The sequence below is a fragment of the Oncorhynchus mykiss genome, chromosome 12 (genome assembly GCF_013265735.2).
Source record: "Oncorhynchus mykiss isolate Arlee chromosome 12, USDA_OmykA_1.1, whole genome shotgun sequence".
Classification (NCBI taxonomy): domain Eukaryota; kingdom Metazoa; phylum Chordata; class Actinopteri; order Salmoniformes; family Salmonidae; genus Oncorhynchus; species Oncorhynchus mykiss.
In genome coordinates, this window is record NC_048576.1 from 55,035,621 (window position 1) to 55,053,059 (window position 17,439).

The following is a 17,439-nucleotide window of genomic DNA, read 5'->3' on the forward strand; positions in this document are numbered from 1 at the left end:
ACTCATCCCAAACCATCTCAATTTGGTTAAGGTCGGAGGATTGTGGAGGCCAGGTCATCTGATGCAGCACTCCATCACTCTCCTTCTTGGTAGAATAGACATTACACAGCCTGAAGGTGTGTTTGGTCATTGTCCTTTTGAAAAAACTAATGATAGTACCACTAAGCCAAAATCAGATGGGATGGTGTATCGCAGCAGAATGCCTTGAAGTGTGCCTTGAATTCTAAATAAATCACAGACAGTGTCACCAGCAAAGCACCCCCACACCATAACACCTCCTCCTACATGCTTTACAGTGGGGAATACACATGCGGAGATCATCCGTTCACCCATACGCATCTCACAAAGACACGCAGGTTGTAATCAAAAATCTCAAATTTGGACTCCAGAGCAAAGGACAAACTTCCACCAGTCTAATGTCCATTGCTTGTGTTTCTTGAACCAAGCAATTCTCTTCTTATTACTGGTGTCCTTTAGTAGTGCTTTCTTTGCAGCAATTCAAACAAGAAGATTCCCAGAGTCTCCTCTGAACAGTTGATGTTAAGATGTGTCTGTTACATGAACTCTGTGAAGCGTTTATTTGGGCTACAATTTCTGAAGCTGGTAACTCTAATGAACTTATCCTCTGCAGCAGAGGTAACTCTGGGTTGTCCATTCCTGTGGCGGTCCTCATGCGAGCCATTTTCATCATAGAGCTTGATGGTTTTTGCGACTGCACTTGAAGAAACTCTCAAAGTTCTTGACATTTTCCCTATTGACTGACCTTCATCTCTTTAAGTAATGATGGACTATCATTGTCTTTTTGCTTATTTGAGCTGTTGCCATAATATGGACTTGGTCTTTTACCAAATAGGGCTATCTTCTGTATACCCATCCTACCTTGTCACCAAAGAACTGATTGGCTCAAACGCATACATTTTTCGGGAACGGTGTCCCTTCCACGGGACGGTTGAGCTAACGTAGGCTAATACGATTAGCATGAGGTTGTAAGTAACAAGAAAATTACCCGGGACATAGACATACAGTGGGGCAAAAAAGTATTTAGTCAGCCACCAATTGTGCAAGTTCTCCCACTTAAAAAGACGAGAGAGGCCTGGAATTTTCAGAAAATCACATTGTAGGATTTTTTATGAATTTATTTTCAAATTATGGTGGAAAATAAGTATTTGGTCACCTACAAACAAGCAAGATTTCTGGCTCTCACAGACCTGTAACCTCTTCTTTAAGAGGATCCTCTGTCCTCCACTCGTTACCTGTATTAATGGCACCTGTTTGAACTTGTTATCAGTATAAAAGACACCTGTCCACAACCTCAAACAGTCACACTCCAAACTCCACTATGGCCAAGACCAAAGAGCTGTCAAAGGACACCAGAAACAAAATTGTAGACCTGCACCATGGCTGGGAAGACTGAATCTGCAATAGGTAAGCAGCTTGGTTTGAAGAAATCAACTGTGGGAGCAATTATTAGGAAATGGAAGACATACAAGACCACTGATAATCTCCCTCGATCTGGGGCTCCACGCAAGATCTCAACCCGTGGGGTCAAAATGATCACAAGAACGGTTAGCAAAAATCCCAGAACCACACGGGGGGGCCTAGTGAATGACCTGCAGAGAGCTGGGACCAAAGTAACAAAGCCTACCATCAGTAACACAATACGCCGCCAGGGACTCAAAACCTGCAGTGCTAGACGTGTCCCCCTGCTTAAGCCAGTACATGTCCAGGCCCGTCTGAAGTTTGCTAGAGAGCATTTGGATGATCCAGAAGAAGATTGGGAGAATGTCATATGGTGTGAAGCATGGGTGTGGAAACATCGTGCTTTTGGGTTGTTTTTCTGAAAAGGGACCAGAACGACTAATCCGTGTAAAGGAAAGAATGAATGGGGCCATGTATCGTGAGATTTTGAGTGAAAACCTCCTTCCATCAGCAAGGGCATTGAAGATGAAACGTGGCTGGGTCTTTCAGCATGACAATGATCCTAAACACACCGCCCGGGCAATGAAGGAATGGCTTCGTAAGAAGAATTTCAAGGTCCTGGAGTGGCCTAGCCAGTCTCCAGATCTCAACCCCATAGAAAATCTTTGGAGGGAGTTGAAAGTCCGTGTTGCCCAGCAACAGCCCCAAAACATCCCTGCTCTAGAGGAGATCTGCATGGAGGAATGGGCCAAAATACCAGGAACAGTGTGTGAAAATGTACAGTAGCTATTACTTTGAAATAATACCATGCTATTGTTTGAGGAGAGTGCACAATTTTGAACATAAAAAGTTATTAATAAACAATTTAGGCATATTTTGGCAGTCTTGATAAAACATTTTTAACAGAAATGCAATGGTTCCTTGGATCAGTCTAAAATGTTGCACATACACTGCTGCCATCTAGTGGACAAAATGTATATTGCAGCTGAGCTGGAATAATGCATTATGGCCTTTCTCTTGCATTACAAAGATGATGGTACAAAAAAAAAAAGTTTATTTTTTTCTTTGTATTATCTTTTACCAGATCTATTGTGTTATATTCTCTTACGTTCCTTTCACATTTCCACAAACTTCATAGTGTTTCCTTTCAAATGGTAGCAAAAATACTAATATCCTTGCTTCAGGGCCTGTGCTACATGCAGTTAGATTTGAGTATGTCATTCCAGGCGAAAATTGAAAAAAAGGGACACATCCTTAAGTAGGAAAGAAATTCCACAAATTAACTTTTAACAAGGCACACCTGTTAATTGAAATGCATTCCAGGTAACTACTTCATGAAGAGAATGCCTAGAGTGGAAAGCCAAAGGGTGGCTATTTGAAGAATCTCAAATATAAAATATATTTTAATTTGTTTATCACTTTTTTGGTTACCACATCATTCCATATGTGTTATTTCATAGTTTTGATGTATTCATTATTATTCTACAATGTAGAAAATAGTAAAAAATAAAGAAAAACCCTAGAATGAGTAGGTATTCTAAATCTTTTGACCGCTCGCTAGTGTACGTGTAGGTAGAGTTATTAAAGTGACTATGCATAAATAATAACAGAGAGTAGCAGCAGCGTAAAGGGGGGGGGGGGGGGGGGGGGGGGGGCAATGCAAATAGTCTGGGTAGCCATTTGATTAGATGTTCAGGAGTCTTATGGCTTGGGGTTCGAAGCTGTTTAGAAGCCCCTTGGACCTAGTCTATGACTAGGGTGGCTGGAGTCCTTGACAATATTTAGGGCCTTCCTCTGACACCACCTGGTATAGAGGTCCTGGATGGAAGGAAACTTGGCCCCGGTGATGTACTGGGCCTTACACACTACCCTCTGTAGTGCCTTGCGGTCGGAGTCCGATCAGTTGCCATATCAGGCAGTGACGCAACCTGTCAAGATGCTCTCAATGGTGCAGCTGTAGAACTGTTTGATGTTGTTGGAGTCGCGCCTGGCCATGCAGTCATTGGTGAACAGGGAAAACATAAGGGGACTGCGCACACAGCCCTGAGAGGCCGCCGTGTTGAGGATCAGCATGTCGGATGTATTGCTACCTACCCTTACCACCTGGGGACGGCCCATCAGGAAGTCCAGGACCAAGTTGCAGAGGGAGGTGTTTAGTCCCATGGTGTTAAACGCTGAGCTGTGGTCAATTAATAGCATTCTCACATAGATGTTTCTATGTCCAGGTGTGAAAAGGCAGTGTGGAGTGCAATAGAGAGTTGCATCATCTGTGGATCTGTTGGGGCAGTATGCAAATTGGAGTGGGTCTATGGTTTCTGGGATAATGGTGTTGATGTGAGACATGACCAGCCTTTCTTAGCACTTCATGGCTTGCTACGAGTCGGTAGTCATTTAGGCAGGTTGCCTTAGCGTTCTTGGGCACAGGGACTATGGTGGTCTGCTTGAAACATGTTGGTATTACAGATTCAGACAGGGAGAGGATGAAAATGTCAGTAAAGACACCTGCCAGATGGTCAGCGCATGCCCGGAGTACACATCCTTGTAATTTGTCTGGCCCTGCGGCCTTGTGAATGTTGACCTCTTTAAAGTTCTTACTCACATCGGCTGCGGAGAGCGTGATCACACAGTCATCCAGAACAGCTGATGCTCTCATGCAAGTTTTAGTGTTACTTGCCTTGAAGCGAGCATGTGCTGCTCTCAACTGTGCTTCCCCTTGTTGTCTGTAATAGTTTACAGGCCCTGCCACATCCGATGAGCGCCTGAGCAGGTGTAATACGATTCGATCTTAGTCCTGTATTGACGCTTTACCTGTTTGATGGTTCGTTAGAGGGCATTCACTCCTTGAAAGCGGCAGATCTACCCTTTAGCTCAGTGTAGATGTTGCCTGTAATCCATGGCTTCTGGTTGGGGTATGTTCAGTTGAAGTCAGAAGTTTACCTACGCCTTAGTGAAATACATTTAAACTCAGTTTTCACAATTACTGACATTTAATCCTTGTAAAAATTCCCCATCTTAAGTAAATTAGGATCACCACTTTATTTTAAGAATGTGAAATGTCAGAATAATAGTAGAGAGAATGATTAATTTCAGCTTTTATTTCTTTCATCACATTTACATACACTCAATTAGTATTTGGTAGCATTGCCTTTAAATTGTTTAACTTGGGTCAAACTTTTCGGGTAGCCTTCCACAAGCTCCCACAATAAGTTGGGTGAATTGTGTCCCATTCCTCCTGACAGAGCTGGTGTAACTGAGTCAGATTTGTAGACCTCCTTTTTCGCACATACTTTTTCAGTTCTGCCCACAAATCTTCTATAGGATTGAGGTCAAGGCTTTGTGTTGGCCACTCCAATACCTTGACTTTGTTGTCCTTATTATGCCATTTTGCCACAACTTTGGAAGTATGCTTGGTGTCATTGTCCATTTGGAAGACTCATTTGCGACCAAGCTTTAACTTCCTGACTGATGTCTTGAGATGTTGTTACAATATATCCAGATAATGTTCCTCCCTCATGATGCCATCTATTTTGTGAAGTGCACCAGTCCCTCCTGCAGCAAAGCACACCCACAACACGATGCTGCTACACCTGTGCTTCACAGTTGGGATGTTGTTCTTCGGCTTGCAAGCCCCTTTTTCCTCCAAACACAACAGTGTTCATTATGGCAAAACAGTTCTATTTTTGTTTCATCAGAGCAGAGGACATTTCTCCAAAAAGTACGATCTTTGTCCCCATGTGCAGTTGCAAACCGTAGTTTGGCTTTTTCTATGGTGGTTTTGGAGCAGTGGCTTCTTCTTTGCTGAGCGGACTTTCAGGTTATGTCAATATAGGACTCGTTTCACTGTGGATATAGATACTTTTGAACCTGTCTCCTCCAGCATCTTCACAAGATCCTGGGATTGACTTGCACTTTTCTTACCAAAGTACGTTCATCTCTAGGAGACAGAACGCGTCTCCTTCCTGAGTGGTTTGATGGCTGGGCTCCGTGTTTTTGCCAAAACAGACTTTCCTCAGTCGCGTCATCTCTCTAAGGCCTTTCTGTTAGCCTGCTAGCCCCATGCCGCTAGCTGCCTGAAGCCACACACCGGACTTGTATGATTACCCGGCTACGCATGCCTTTCCCTAACGTAACCATGCCGTGTCGATTGCTGTTCTGGTTTGTAACTATTGTTTTATTTCACTGTAGAGCCTCTAGCACTGCTCAACACGCCTCGGCTAACAATTTAGTTCCACCTCCCACACGCAGTGACATAACCTGGTTTAAATGCTATTTCTAGAGATAATATCTCTTTCATTATCACTATATGCACTGGTTTACCCCCACTGTATTCACATCCTACTATACCTTTGTCTGTACATTATGCCTTGAATATATTCTACCATGCCCAGAAATCTGCTCCTTTTACTCTCTGTTCTGAACGTACTAGGCGTCCAGTTCTGTTAGCCTTTAGCCTTTAGCCGTACCCTTATCCTACTCCTCATCTGTTCCTCTGGTGATGTAGAGGTTAATCCAGGTCCTGCAGTGTCAACCTCCACTCCCATCCCCCAGGCTCTCTCATTTGTTGACTTCTGCAACCGTAAAAGCCTTGGTTTCATGCATGTTAACATTAGAAGCCTCCTCCCTAAGTTTGTTTTATTCACTGCCTTAGCACACTCCACCAATCTGGATGTCCTAGCCGTGTCTGAATCCAGACTTAGGAAGACCACCAAAAACCTTGACATTTCCATTCCTAACTATAACATTTTCCGACAAGATAGAACTGCCAAAGGGGGCAGTGTTGCAATTTACTGCAAAGATAACCTACAGAGTTCTGTCTTACTACTATCCAGGTCTGTACCCAAACAATTTGAGCTTCTACTTCTAAATATGAAACAAGTCTCTCACCGTTGCCGCTTGCTATAGACCTCTCTCTGCCCTCAGCTGTGCCCTCAACACCATATGTGATTTGATTGCCCCCAATCTATCTTCTGAGCTCGTGCTGCTAGGTGACCTAAACTGGGACATGCTTAACACCCCGGCCATCCTACAATCTAAGCTTGATACCCTCAATCTCACACAATTTATCAATGAACCTACCAGATATAACCCCAAATCCGTAAACACGGGCACCCTCATAGATATCATCCTAACTAACTCACCCTCCAAATACACCTCTGGTGTTTTCAACCAAGATCTCAGCGATCACTGCCTCATTGCCTGCATCCGTAATGGGTCTGCGAGCAAACAACCACCCCTCATCACTGTCAAACACTCCCTAAAACACTTCTGCAAGCAGGCCTTTCAAATCGACCTGGCCGGGGTATCCTGGAATGACATTGACCTCATCCCGACAGTAGAGCATGCCTGGTTATTCATTAAAAGTGCCTTCCTCAACATCTTAAATATGCATGCCCCATTCAAAAAATGTAGAACCAGGAATAGATATAGCCCTTGGTTCACTCCAGACCTGTCTGCCCTTGACCTGCACAAAAACATCCTGTGGCGTTCTGCATTAGCATCGAATAGCCCCCGTGATATGCAACTTTCCAGGGAAGTTAGGTACCAATATACACAGGCAGTTAGGAAAGCTGAGGCTAGCTTTTTTAAACAGAAATTTGCATCCTGCAGTACAAACTCAAAAAATTTCTGGGACACTGTAGTCCATGGAGAATAAGAGCACCTCCTCCCAGCTACCCACTGCTCTGGGGCTAGGAGACACTGTTACAACCGACAAATCCACTATAATTGAGAATTTCAATAAGCATTATTCTACGGCTGGCCATGCTTTCCACCTAGCTACCACTACCCCGGTCAACTGCTCGGCACCCTCCACAGCAACCCGCCCAAGCCCCCACCATTTATCCTTCACCCATATCCAGATAGCTGATGTTCTGAAAGAGCTGCAAAATCTGGACCCGTACAAATCAGCCGGTCTAGACAATCTGGACCCTCTCTTCCTAAAATTATCTGCCGAAATTGTTGCAACCCCTATTACTAGCCTGTTCAACCTCTCTTTCGTATCGTCTGAGATTCCCAAAGATTGGAAAGCTGCCGCGGTCATCCCCCTCTTCAAAGGGGGAGACACTCTAGACCCAAACTGTTACACACCTATATCTATCCTATCCTGAATCTCTAAGGTCTTCAAAAGCCAAGTTAACAAACAGATTACTGACCATTTTGAATCACATCGTACCTTCTCCTCTATGCAATCTGGTTTCCGAGCTGGTCATGGGTGCACAGCCACGCTCAAGGTCCTTAACAATATCATAACCGCCATCGATAAGAGACATTACTGTGCAGCTGTATTCATCGACCTGGCCATGCTGTGGCCTCTAACTGCTCTTAAACTAAAATAAAACTAAATGCATGCTATTCAACCGATCATTGCCCTTACCTGCCCGCCCATCCAGCATCACTACTCTGGACGGCTCTGACTTGGAATATGTGGATAACTACAAATACCTAGGTGTCTGGCTAGACGGTAAACTCTCCTTCCAGACTCACATTAAGCATCTCCAATCAAAAATTAAATCTAGAATCGGCTTCCTATTTCGCAACAAAGCTTCCTTCCCTCATGCTGCCAAACATACCCTCGTAAAACTGACCATCCTACCGATCCTTGACTTCAGCGATGTCATCTATAAAATAGCCTCCAACACTCTACTCAGCAAACTGGATGTAGTCTATCACAGTGCAATCTGTTTTGCCACCAAAGCCCCATACACTACTCACCACTGCGACCTGTACGCTCTCGTTGGCTGGCCCTCGCTTCATACTCGTCGCCAAACCCACTGGCTACAGGTTATCTACAAGTCTCTGCTAGGTAAAGCCCCGCCCTATCTCAGCTCGCTGGTCACCATAGCAGCACCCACTCGTAGCACGCGCTCCAGCAGGTATATCTCACTGGTCACCCCCAAAGCCAATTCCTCCTTTGGTTGCCTTTCCTTCCAGTTCTCTGCTGCCACTGACTGGAACTAACTGCAAAAATCACTGAAGCTGGTGATTCCCATCTCCCTCACTAGCTTTAAGAACCAGCTTTCAGAGCAGCTCATAGATCACTGCACCTGTTCATAGCCCATCTGTATACAGCCCATCTATCTACCTCATCCCCATACTGTATTTATTTATTTTGCTCCTTTTGCACCACAGTATCTCAACTTCCGGCGCCGACAGAGATGGCCGCCTCGCTTCGCGTTCCTAGGAAACTGTGCAGTTTTTAGTTTTTTTACGTGTTATTTCTTACATTGGTTTGGAATTGTTAGCTAGATTACTTGTTGGTTATTACTGCATTGTCGGAACTAGAAGCACAAGCATTTCGCTACACTCGCATTAACATCTGCTAACCATGTGTATGTGACAACATTTTTTTTATTTGATTTGATTTGACTTGCACATCCATCTTTTGCACATCTACCATTCCAGTGTTTAATTGCCATATTGTAATTACTTCGCCACCATGGCCTATTCATTGCTTTAACTCCCTTATTTGACCTAATTTGCACTAACTGTATATAGACTTTGTTTTTTTTCTACTGTATTATTGACTGTATGTTTTGTTCATTCCATGTGTAACTCTGTGTTGTTGTATGTGTTGAACTGCTATGCTTTATCTTGGCCAGGTTGCAGTTGCATATGAGAACTTGTTCTCAACTAGCTTACCTGGTTAAATAAAGGTGAAATAAAAAATAAAAAATATTTTTTTTGGCTAAGGTGTATGTAAACTTCCGACTTCAACTGTACATAAGCATGCAGACCCTTTACTCAGTACTTTGTTGAAACACCTTTGGCAGCGATTACAGCCTCCAGTATTCTTGGGTATGAAGCTGCAAGAATGGCACACCTATATTTGGGGAGTTTCTCCCATTATTCTCTGCAGATCCTCTCAAACTCCGTCAGGTTGGATGGGGAAAGTAGCAGCACATTTTTTCAGGTCTCTCCAAAGATGTTCGATCAGGTTCAAGTCCAGGCTCTGGCTGGGCCACTCAAGGACATTCAGAGACTTGTCCCGAAGTCACTCCTGCAATGTCTTGGCTTTGTGCTTCGTGTTATTGTCCTGTTGGAACCTTCGGCCCAGTCTGAGGTCCTGAGCGCTCTGGAGCAGGTTTTCATCAAGGATCTCTCTGTATTTTGTTCTGTTCATCTTTTAATCCTGACCAGTTTCCCAGTCCCTGCCGTTGAAAAACATCCCCACCGCATGATGCTGCCACCACCATGCTTCACCGTAGGGATGGTACCAAGTTTCCTGCAGATGTTGTGCTTGGCATTCAGGCCAAATAGTTTAATCTTGGTTTCACCAGACCAGAGAATCTTGTCTGACAGTCCTTTAGGTGCCTTTTGGCAAAATTCAAGCAAACTGTCATGTGCCATTTACTGAAGAGTGGCTTCCGCCTGGCCACTCTACCATAAATTCCTGATTGGTGGAGTGCTGCAGAGATGGTTGTCCTTCTGGAAGGTTCTCCCATCTCCACAGAGGAACTCTGGAGCTCTGTGAGAGTGACCATCGGCTTCTTCATCACCTCCCTGACCAAGGCCCTTCTCACCAGATTGCTCAGTTTGGCTGGGCGTCCAGCTCTAGGAAGAGTCTTAGTGGTTTCAAACTTTTTCCATTTAAGAATGATAGCCATTGTGTTCTTGTGGATCTTCAAAGCTGAAGACATTTTTTGTTACCCTTCCCCAGATCTGTGCCTCAACACAATTCTGTCTCTGTCAGGTGCGTGAATGAGGACCCAAAAGCGAATTAACAAACAGAGTTTCTTTAATGACGAAACACATGTAGGCTCAGATGGACAGGCAGATTCCGACAGGACAGGACAAGGTTAGATGAACTGGCAGATTCCGACAGGACAGGACAAGGTTGCAGCAAACACGACGATAGTCTGGTTCAGGCATGAGAAACACAAACGAGAATCCGACAAAGACAGAAGCAGGAACAGAGAGAGATATAGAGACCTAATCAGAGGGAAAAAGGGAACAGGTGGGAAAAGGGGTGAACGAGGTAGTTAGAGAAGACAAGGAACAGCTGGGGGAAAGAGGGGAAGAAAAGGTAACCTAATACGACCAGCAGAGGGAGACAGGGTGAAGAGAAAGAACAGGAACAGGACAGAACATGACAATACATGACAGTCTCTGAGCTTTACGGTAAATTCCTTCTACCTCATGACTTGTTTTTTTCTCTGACATGCAGTGTCAACTGTGGGACCTTAGATAGATAGGTGTGTGCCTTTCCAAATCATGTCCAATCAATTTCATTTACCGCAGGTGGACGCCAATCAAGTTGTAGAAACATCTCAAGGATGATCAATAGAAACAGGATTCACCTAAACTCAATTTGAAGTCTCATAGGAAAGAGTCTGAATACTTATGTAAATAAGGTATTTCATTTTTTTTTTTTTATGTGCAAAATGTATTCAAACATGTTTTCGCTATGTCATTATGGGGTAATGTGTGTAGATTGATGTGGGGGAAATGATTTAATCAATTTTAGAATAAGGCTGTAATATAACAAAATGTGAAAAAAGTCAAGGGGTCTGAATACTTTCCGAATGTACTGTAAGTGAGATTGTATATAATAACCCAATCTATGCAGTCATGTTAATATTTAAGAGGGTCTAGTGTCTACTCTATGTCAATGGACTATGCCTAATGTCTCTGTTTCAGGTCAGGAAGTGTGAAAGCTATAAGAGGTCCAATTTAATTTACACAGTTATGCTCTGCATGACAACCCTTTTAGAACAGTTTATAACTAACTATAGGTTGTACATAATTGCTTGTTTGTTTATTGTGCTTGTCTCCAACATAGCTTGTTGCAATACTAATTATGTTGCTATGCGAATGACTTTTCCCTTTCAATGTAAAAAAAAAAAAGTTTGACATACAGCATTTGCTCTCAGAAACATTATCACTATCATATTGCCTTCAGTAGTAGATTTTTCTGATTACATAGAACAAATATTACAAATACAAACATGTTTGCAATTTCACTTGTTTAAGTGAAAAAAACGTCGTACTGTGCTAAAAGGCCCTTATTCACTGCTCCTGTTGTCTACCAGCCTTCTGATTGGCTGCTGCCAGAGTGTGATGTCATTCTTGCCTGCTATAAGGGCTATGACTAGATCAGGAGCTACATTCAACAGTGAGAGAGAGTGGTGTTTTAGAACACAGAGCAAAGTGGGACTGTGAGTGTGTGACACAGCAAAAGAGGAAGGGAGAAGGCAGTCAGCCAAAAACATTTCGAATGAAGTACAAACGCATAATGGGAGCTACAACATAAAAAAAAGGAATACTTTTAGATTTTATGGGAGACCAGGAGAACATTTGGAGGTGGGTAAATGGCTTTAAAGATGAAATGATTTATTTATTTGTGTTTTCTGATTGAGCAAATGCATTAAGAATGAAGTTAGAATTTTCTTTATGATATTTGAAATACAATTGCCTCTAAGAGATCTTGGATGAAATATTTCAGAATTCATATCCAACTTAACTTATGCATCCTATCTTGACTTTATATACTTTACATATACAGAAGCCTATATACAGTGGCAAGAAAAAGTATGTGAACCCTTTGGAAATGCCAGGATTTCTGCATAAATTGGTCATAACATTTGATCTGATCTTCATCAGACTAACACAGTTTGCTTAAACTAATAACACACAAACAATTATATGTTTTCATCTTTACTGAACATACTGTGTAAACATTCACAGTGCAGGGTGGAAAAAGTATGTGAACCCTTGGATTTAATAACTGGTTTGAGGCTCCTTTGGCAGCAAAAACCTCAACCAAACATGTTCTGTAGTTGCGGATCAGACCTGCACCATGGTCAGGAGAAATTATGGATCATTCCTCTTTACAAAACTGTTTCAGTTCAGCAATATTCTTGGGATGTCTTGTGTGAACTGCTCTCTTGAGGTCATGCCACAGCATCTCAATCGGGTTGAGGTCAGAACTCTGACTTGGCCACTCCAGAAGGTGTATTTTCTTCTCTTGAAGCCATTCTGTTGTTGATTTACTTCTGTGTTTTGGGTCGTTGTCCCATTGCATCACCCAACTTCTATTGAGCTTCAATTGGCGGACAGATAGCCTAACATTCTCCTGCAAAATGTCTTGTTAAAATTGGGAATTCATTTTTCCGTCAATGATAGCAAGCTATCCAGGCCCTGAGGCAGCAAGCAGCCCCAAACCTTGATGCTTCCTCCACCATACTTTACAGTTGGAATTTTGATGTTGGTGTGCTGTGCCTTTTTTCTCCACACATAGTGTTGTGCGTTCCTTCTGAACAACTCAACTGTAGTTTCATCTGTCCACCGAATATTTTGCCAGTAGCACTGTGGAACATCCAGGTGTACTTTTGCAAACTTCAGACGTGCAGCAATGTTTTTTTTGGACAGCAGTGGCTTCTTCCGTGGTGTCCTCCCATGAACACCATTCTTGTTAGTATCATAGAATCGTCAACAGAGATGTTAGCATGTTCCAGATATTTCTGTTAGTCTTTAGCTGACACTCTGGGATTCTTCTTAACATCATTGTGCATTCTGCACTGTTCTCTTGCAGTCATCTTTGCAGGACGGCCACTCCTAGGGAGAGTAGCAACAGTGCTGAACTTTCTCCATTTATAGACAATTTGTCTAACCGTGGACTGATGAACATCAAGGCTTTTAGAAATACTTTTGTAACCCTTTCCAGCTTTATGCAAGTCAACAATTCTTAATATTAGGTCTTCTGAGTTCTCTTTTGTTTGAGGCATGGTTCACATCCGGCAATGCTTCTTGTGAAAAGCAAACTAAAATTTTATGAGTGTTTTTTATAGAGCAAGGCAGCTCGAACCAACATCTCCAATCTCGCCTCATTGATTGGACTCCAGGTTAGCTGACTTGACTCCTGACTCCAATTAGCTATTGGAGAAGCCAGTAGCCTAGGGGTTCACATACTTTCCGCAACCTACAATGTGAATGTTTAAATTATGCATTCAATATAGACAAGATTAATACAATAATTTGTGTGTTATTAGTTTAAATCACACTATGTTTGTCTATTGTTGTGACTTAGATGAAGATCAGATCAAATCGGATGACCAATTTATGCAGAAATCCAGGTAATTGCAAAGGGTTCACATACTTTTTTTTGCCTATTTATTCTTTGTTTTATGGGTCCTTTTGACAACACGTTTCTTATCTCCTGTGGTTTGTTGATTCAACTGGGCCATAGATCATGGAGAGTGTGAGCACGCCTGCCGTGTTCAACCTATCAGATCTATCAGTGGAGATGAACTCATCGTCTCGCCAGTGGTCTTACTCGGAGTACAGCGAGGCTGTAGCGGTGCTACTAGGCATCCTCATGGCCCTGCTAGTGATGTGCATCGTCTTTGGCAACGTGCTGGTCATCACCGCCATCGTGCGCTTCCAGCGGCTGCAGACGGTCACCAACATGTTCATCACCTCTCTGGCCTGTGCTGACCTGGTCATGGGCCTGCTGGTGGTGCCCTTCGGCGCCTGCTACATCCTCCTCAACACCTGGCACTTTGGCAGCTTTCTCTGTGAGTTCTGGACGGCGGCGGATGTCTTGTGTGTGACGGCCAGCATCGAGACGCTGTGTGTGATCGCACTGGACCGCTACCTGGCCATCACGTCGCCGCTGCGCTACCCATCCCTACTGACCAAGCGCAAGGCGTGCGTGGTGGTGGTGACGGTGTGGGGGGTGGCCGCCCTCATCTCCTTCCTGCCCATCCACATGAAGTGGTGGGTGTCTGATGAGCCCGAGGCGCTCAGCTGCCTGGAAGATGCTCACTGCTGTGACTTCAACACCAACGCTGCCTACGCCGTAGCCTCCTCCGTCGTCTCCTTCTACATCCCCCTGGCGGTCATGGCCTTTGTCTACGGACGCGTCTTCCAGGAGGCCAGGAAGCAGCTGGAGAAGATCCGTGGCAGCGAGGGGCGCTTCCATGCCCAGATGATTGACAACAACCAGGGGCAGGATGGTGGGGACGGGAGCGGCGGAGGAGGGGGGAACGGAAAGAGACCTAAGTTCTGTCTGAAGGAACACAAAGCCCTAAAGACGCTGGGAATCATCATGGGCACCTTTACCCTCTGCTGGCTGCCCTTCTTTGTGCTCAATGTGGTGGTGACCATCTGGAAGGTGGACAACATTAAAATGCCTTTCAGGATATTAAACTGGATAGGATACGCCAACTCAGCGTTCAACCCCCTCATATACTGCAGGAGTCCTGAGTTCAGGTATGCCTTCCAGGAGATTCTGTGCCTGAGAGGGGCTGCTTTCCCCACCAATGGATACATATATAGGGGTCACAGCTTGCGCCTAAGCCCCAAGGACAAGCCAGGCAGTCTTTCACATAATGTTGGGACCGTGGAGCTGGGCTCTCTGTCTAGTGTCACCAACATAAACGGGTATTGCAATAATCCTCCTCTTGCCTCCATTGTCTGAAGCGCAGGGTGTTACAATGAGACTTGTCTTTCTCGTTTAGTCAGACCCGGTATGCAGACACGGGATAGGAAATGACATGTGAATCTATTTCCATATTTAAATGCATTACTATAAGAATATTATTCTAGTAATGTGTAGGTTATTAAATGTTTAATACTTTCCCTCTTAATATTGAACAAAGTCTGCAAAATACATAGGAAGTCTATGGTTTGCGGATGTAATCATGTGTGTGTATGTGTGTGGTTTGTGGACATGAGTACGTGCACATGTTATGTTCTCTAGTGCTTACTCCTGTGTGCAAATGAACACCACGGTTCAGGTACTAGGTTCAAGTTTCAAGTTCAGTTGCACAAACATTTGTTATATTGTTCTAAGTTAAAAACAAATTACCTCATCAGCATCATTTTCGATTCAGCTCCTTATCTTAGAGCTCCGAGAACAAATAATTATAGTCTGTTTGTATGTTGTATGAAAAATGAATAATGTTGTTAGTTGAACTGACTGTTCTTTACTGGCAGCGGGCTGAATGAGATGGAAATGCCAGGGTAGGAGAGGTAGGAGAGAATTAACAGGCAGAACAAGAGATCAAATCAGGGTTAACAGTAATATCTGTGACCCCCACTACTGGCTGTAGCCAGCTCTCTGTATGTAACACATTCCATATTGATCTGGGTCTCTCCCAGAGCCAGCTCAGGGACTTCTGTCTGTGTGATTCTATACACTCCCTCTGCCATGGCCCAGAAATCCAACTCTGATGAGGGACAGCAGGTGCACATAATCACAGGCAGGCGCTATTACCAGCTACACCACACACGTTGCCCCATTCCTCCAACCACTCTTCAATACCTCAACCTTCACCCCCCCCCAATATCACCATTTCATAACTGAGGTTACAGACGCCTGTCCTGTCGCCTCTCAGACAGTGAATAAGGACACACAGACAGAAGCCTTTAGTGTGGACCTTACTTTTGTGACTCAGTAACCCCTTGCAAGTACAGTGGTCAGAGCAGCAATACCTTAATGCTGGGTAGTGTGGCCACCACTGTACGTCATTCTGATACCAATATCCAGCCAGTATACTTAGTCTGTAAAGCTATGTTTAGGGATTGCTTTCACACTCTACCGTGCTGGTTTTCTTTTAAATGACTAGCGTGGATACTGAGAACTGTTGCTGATGTTATTGTGCTGCTCTCCGTTAATGTTGCTCTTGTGTTGTTGCTGTGAAGTTTCAGTGTTTACAGAGATTCCTGGACAAACTGTCTGATTGGGGATACAATTAAAGTGTACCATACATTTACACAATGTACTGACTAGCTAAAAAATATAAGGAAATAAACCCCTACACTATAGCATCGGCATAACCTGCACACATTCTTGTCTGAGGAAGATAAACTGTAAGATTTTCAGAGCAATTTACAGAAGCAATTCTACGTGTCTTGCTCAAGGGCACATCAGATTTTTCACCATAGTCACCTCAGGGATTTGAACCAGAAACCTTCCAGCTACTGGACCAATGCTCTTAAAAGCTAGGCTATCTGCCGCCACAGTAGTGATGAATGATGTAGGAGTCTGGGTGGATTTTGTCCAGGTGTTAATGAATAGAAACCTTGGTATCACATTCAGGCTGTAATGAACTAGGTTAACGGTGTAGCACACAGTGTACTTGCACTACAATGTATTCGCAGACTGCATCATGTCAGCCAAGTGAAAAAAGTTAATCTAAAATGTTCACTTGCTGTAAATGTTCATAATTATTTAAAACATTTCTTAGTATATAGGCCTATACTAAATCCTATTACTTTACAATTGTTTGGATAGCTATGTGTGTGTATGTGTCTGTCTGTATGTACCTGTGCTAACTGTATGAGTATGACTGTGTTTAGACAATTTTTGAAGCTTTGAATTCATAGGAAAAGATGACGTACCGTGTGTGGTAACTCACAAACCCACCCCCTTTTTTTATGGACACGAGGACACTTTGATGTATGTACTGTACATGTGAATAATGTATTATCCTAACATCGCAAAATGTTACCATGAATGTATTGTCAACTTCAGCCACACACAAAAGTAGGAGAGACATGGGCTTAGATATTTACCTATACAATTATTTCATTCCACTGAAAACTTTTGTCATTTGCCAAATGAAATTACATTCTCAGTGAGTTATCAAAGGCAGAATATTTAACAGTGGGAATTTTTGCTAAATATAATATTTGCTGGAAATATTAACATTTCATTTTGTGATCTGTGTCTTTTCATGTCTGACATGTGACATGTCTGATATTAAACCCATTTTTGTTACATTCAGACCCGGTTCTGTGTAAAGGGTGAGAACCTGTCCACCGCTGGTAGTGCTGTTAACTACTCAGCAGACAGAAGGATCACTCACCACTATTTTGTATGATAGTCTATTGCTAAGGCCAATGTCCTACATTATGGGACTGGACATTGTGCCTGGATTCCATGGACAACACAACATTGCACATGCCCACAGCTGTTTGCACATGCCCACAGCTCCCCACAGACTTCCCTCTGCAGGGGTTTAAAAAAATCTGTTCCGGGAAGGAGACTACAGAGATGTCATGCAAACAGCTGCGTCC

At 43.5% G+C, this 17,439-nt stretch overlaps 1 protein-coding gene across 3 annotated transcripts; it reads left to right on the forward strand.

Annotated features, from left to right (window-relative positions):
* Positions 1 to 11,539: 11,539 nt before the first annotated feature.
* On the forward strand, positions 11,540 to 16,868 carry LOC100136153 (beta2-adrenergic receptor). 3 transcript variants are annotated; one of them, XM_036936676.1, is made up of 3 exons: positions 11,540 to 11,718; positions 13,445 to 13,490; positions 13,604 to 16,868. In XM_036936676.1, exon 3 carries the CDS (start codon positions 13,607 to 13,609, stop codon positions 14,834 to 14,836), a length of 1,230 nt encoding a protein of 409 aa, XP_036792571.1. In that variant the 5' UTR covers positions 11,540 to 11,718; positions 13,445 to 13,490; positions 13,604 to 13,606; the 3' UTR covers positions 14,837 to 16,868.
* Positions 16,869 to 17,439: the final 571 nt, after the last annotated feature.

Coding starts and splice junctions, on each gene's coding strand:
- LOC100136153 (XM_036936676.1), top strand. CDS start 13,607: ATGGAGAGTGTGAGCACGCCTGCCGTGTTCAACCTATCAGATCTATCA.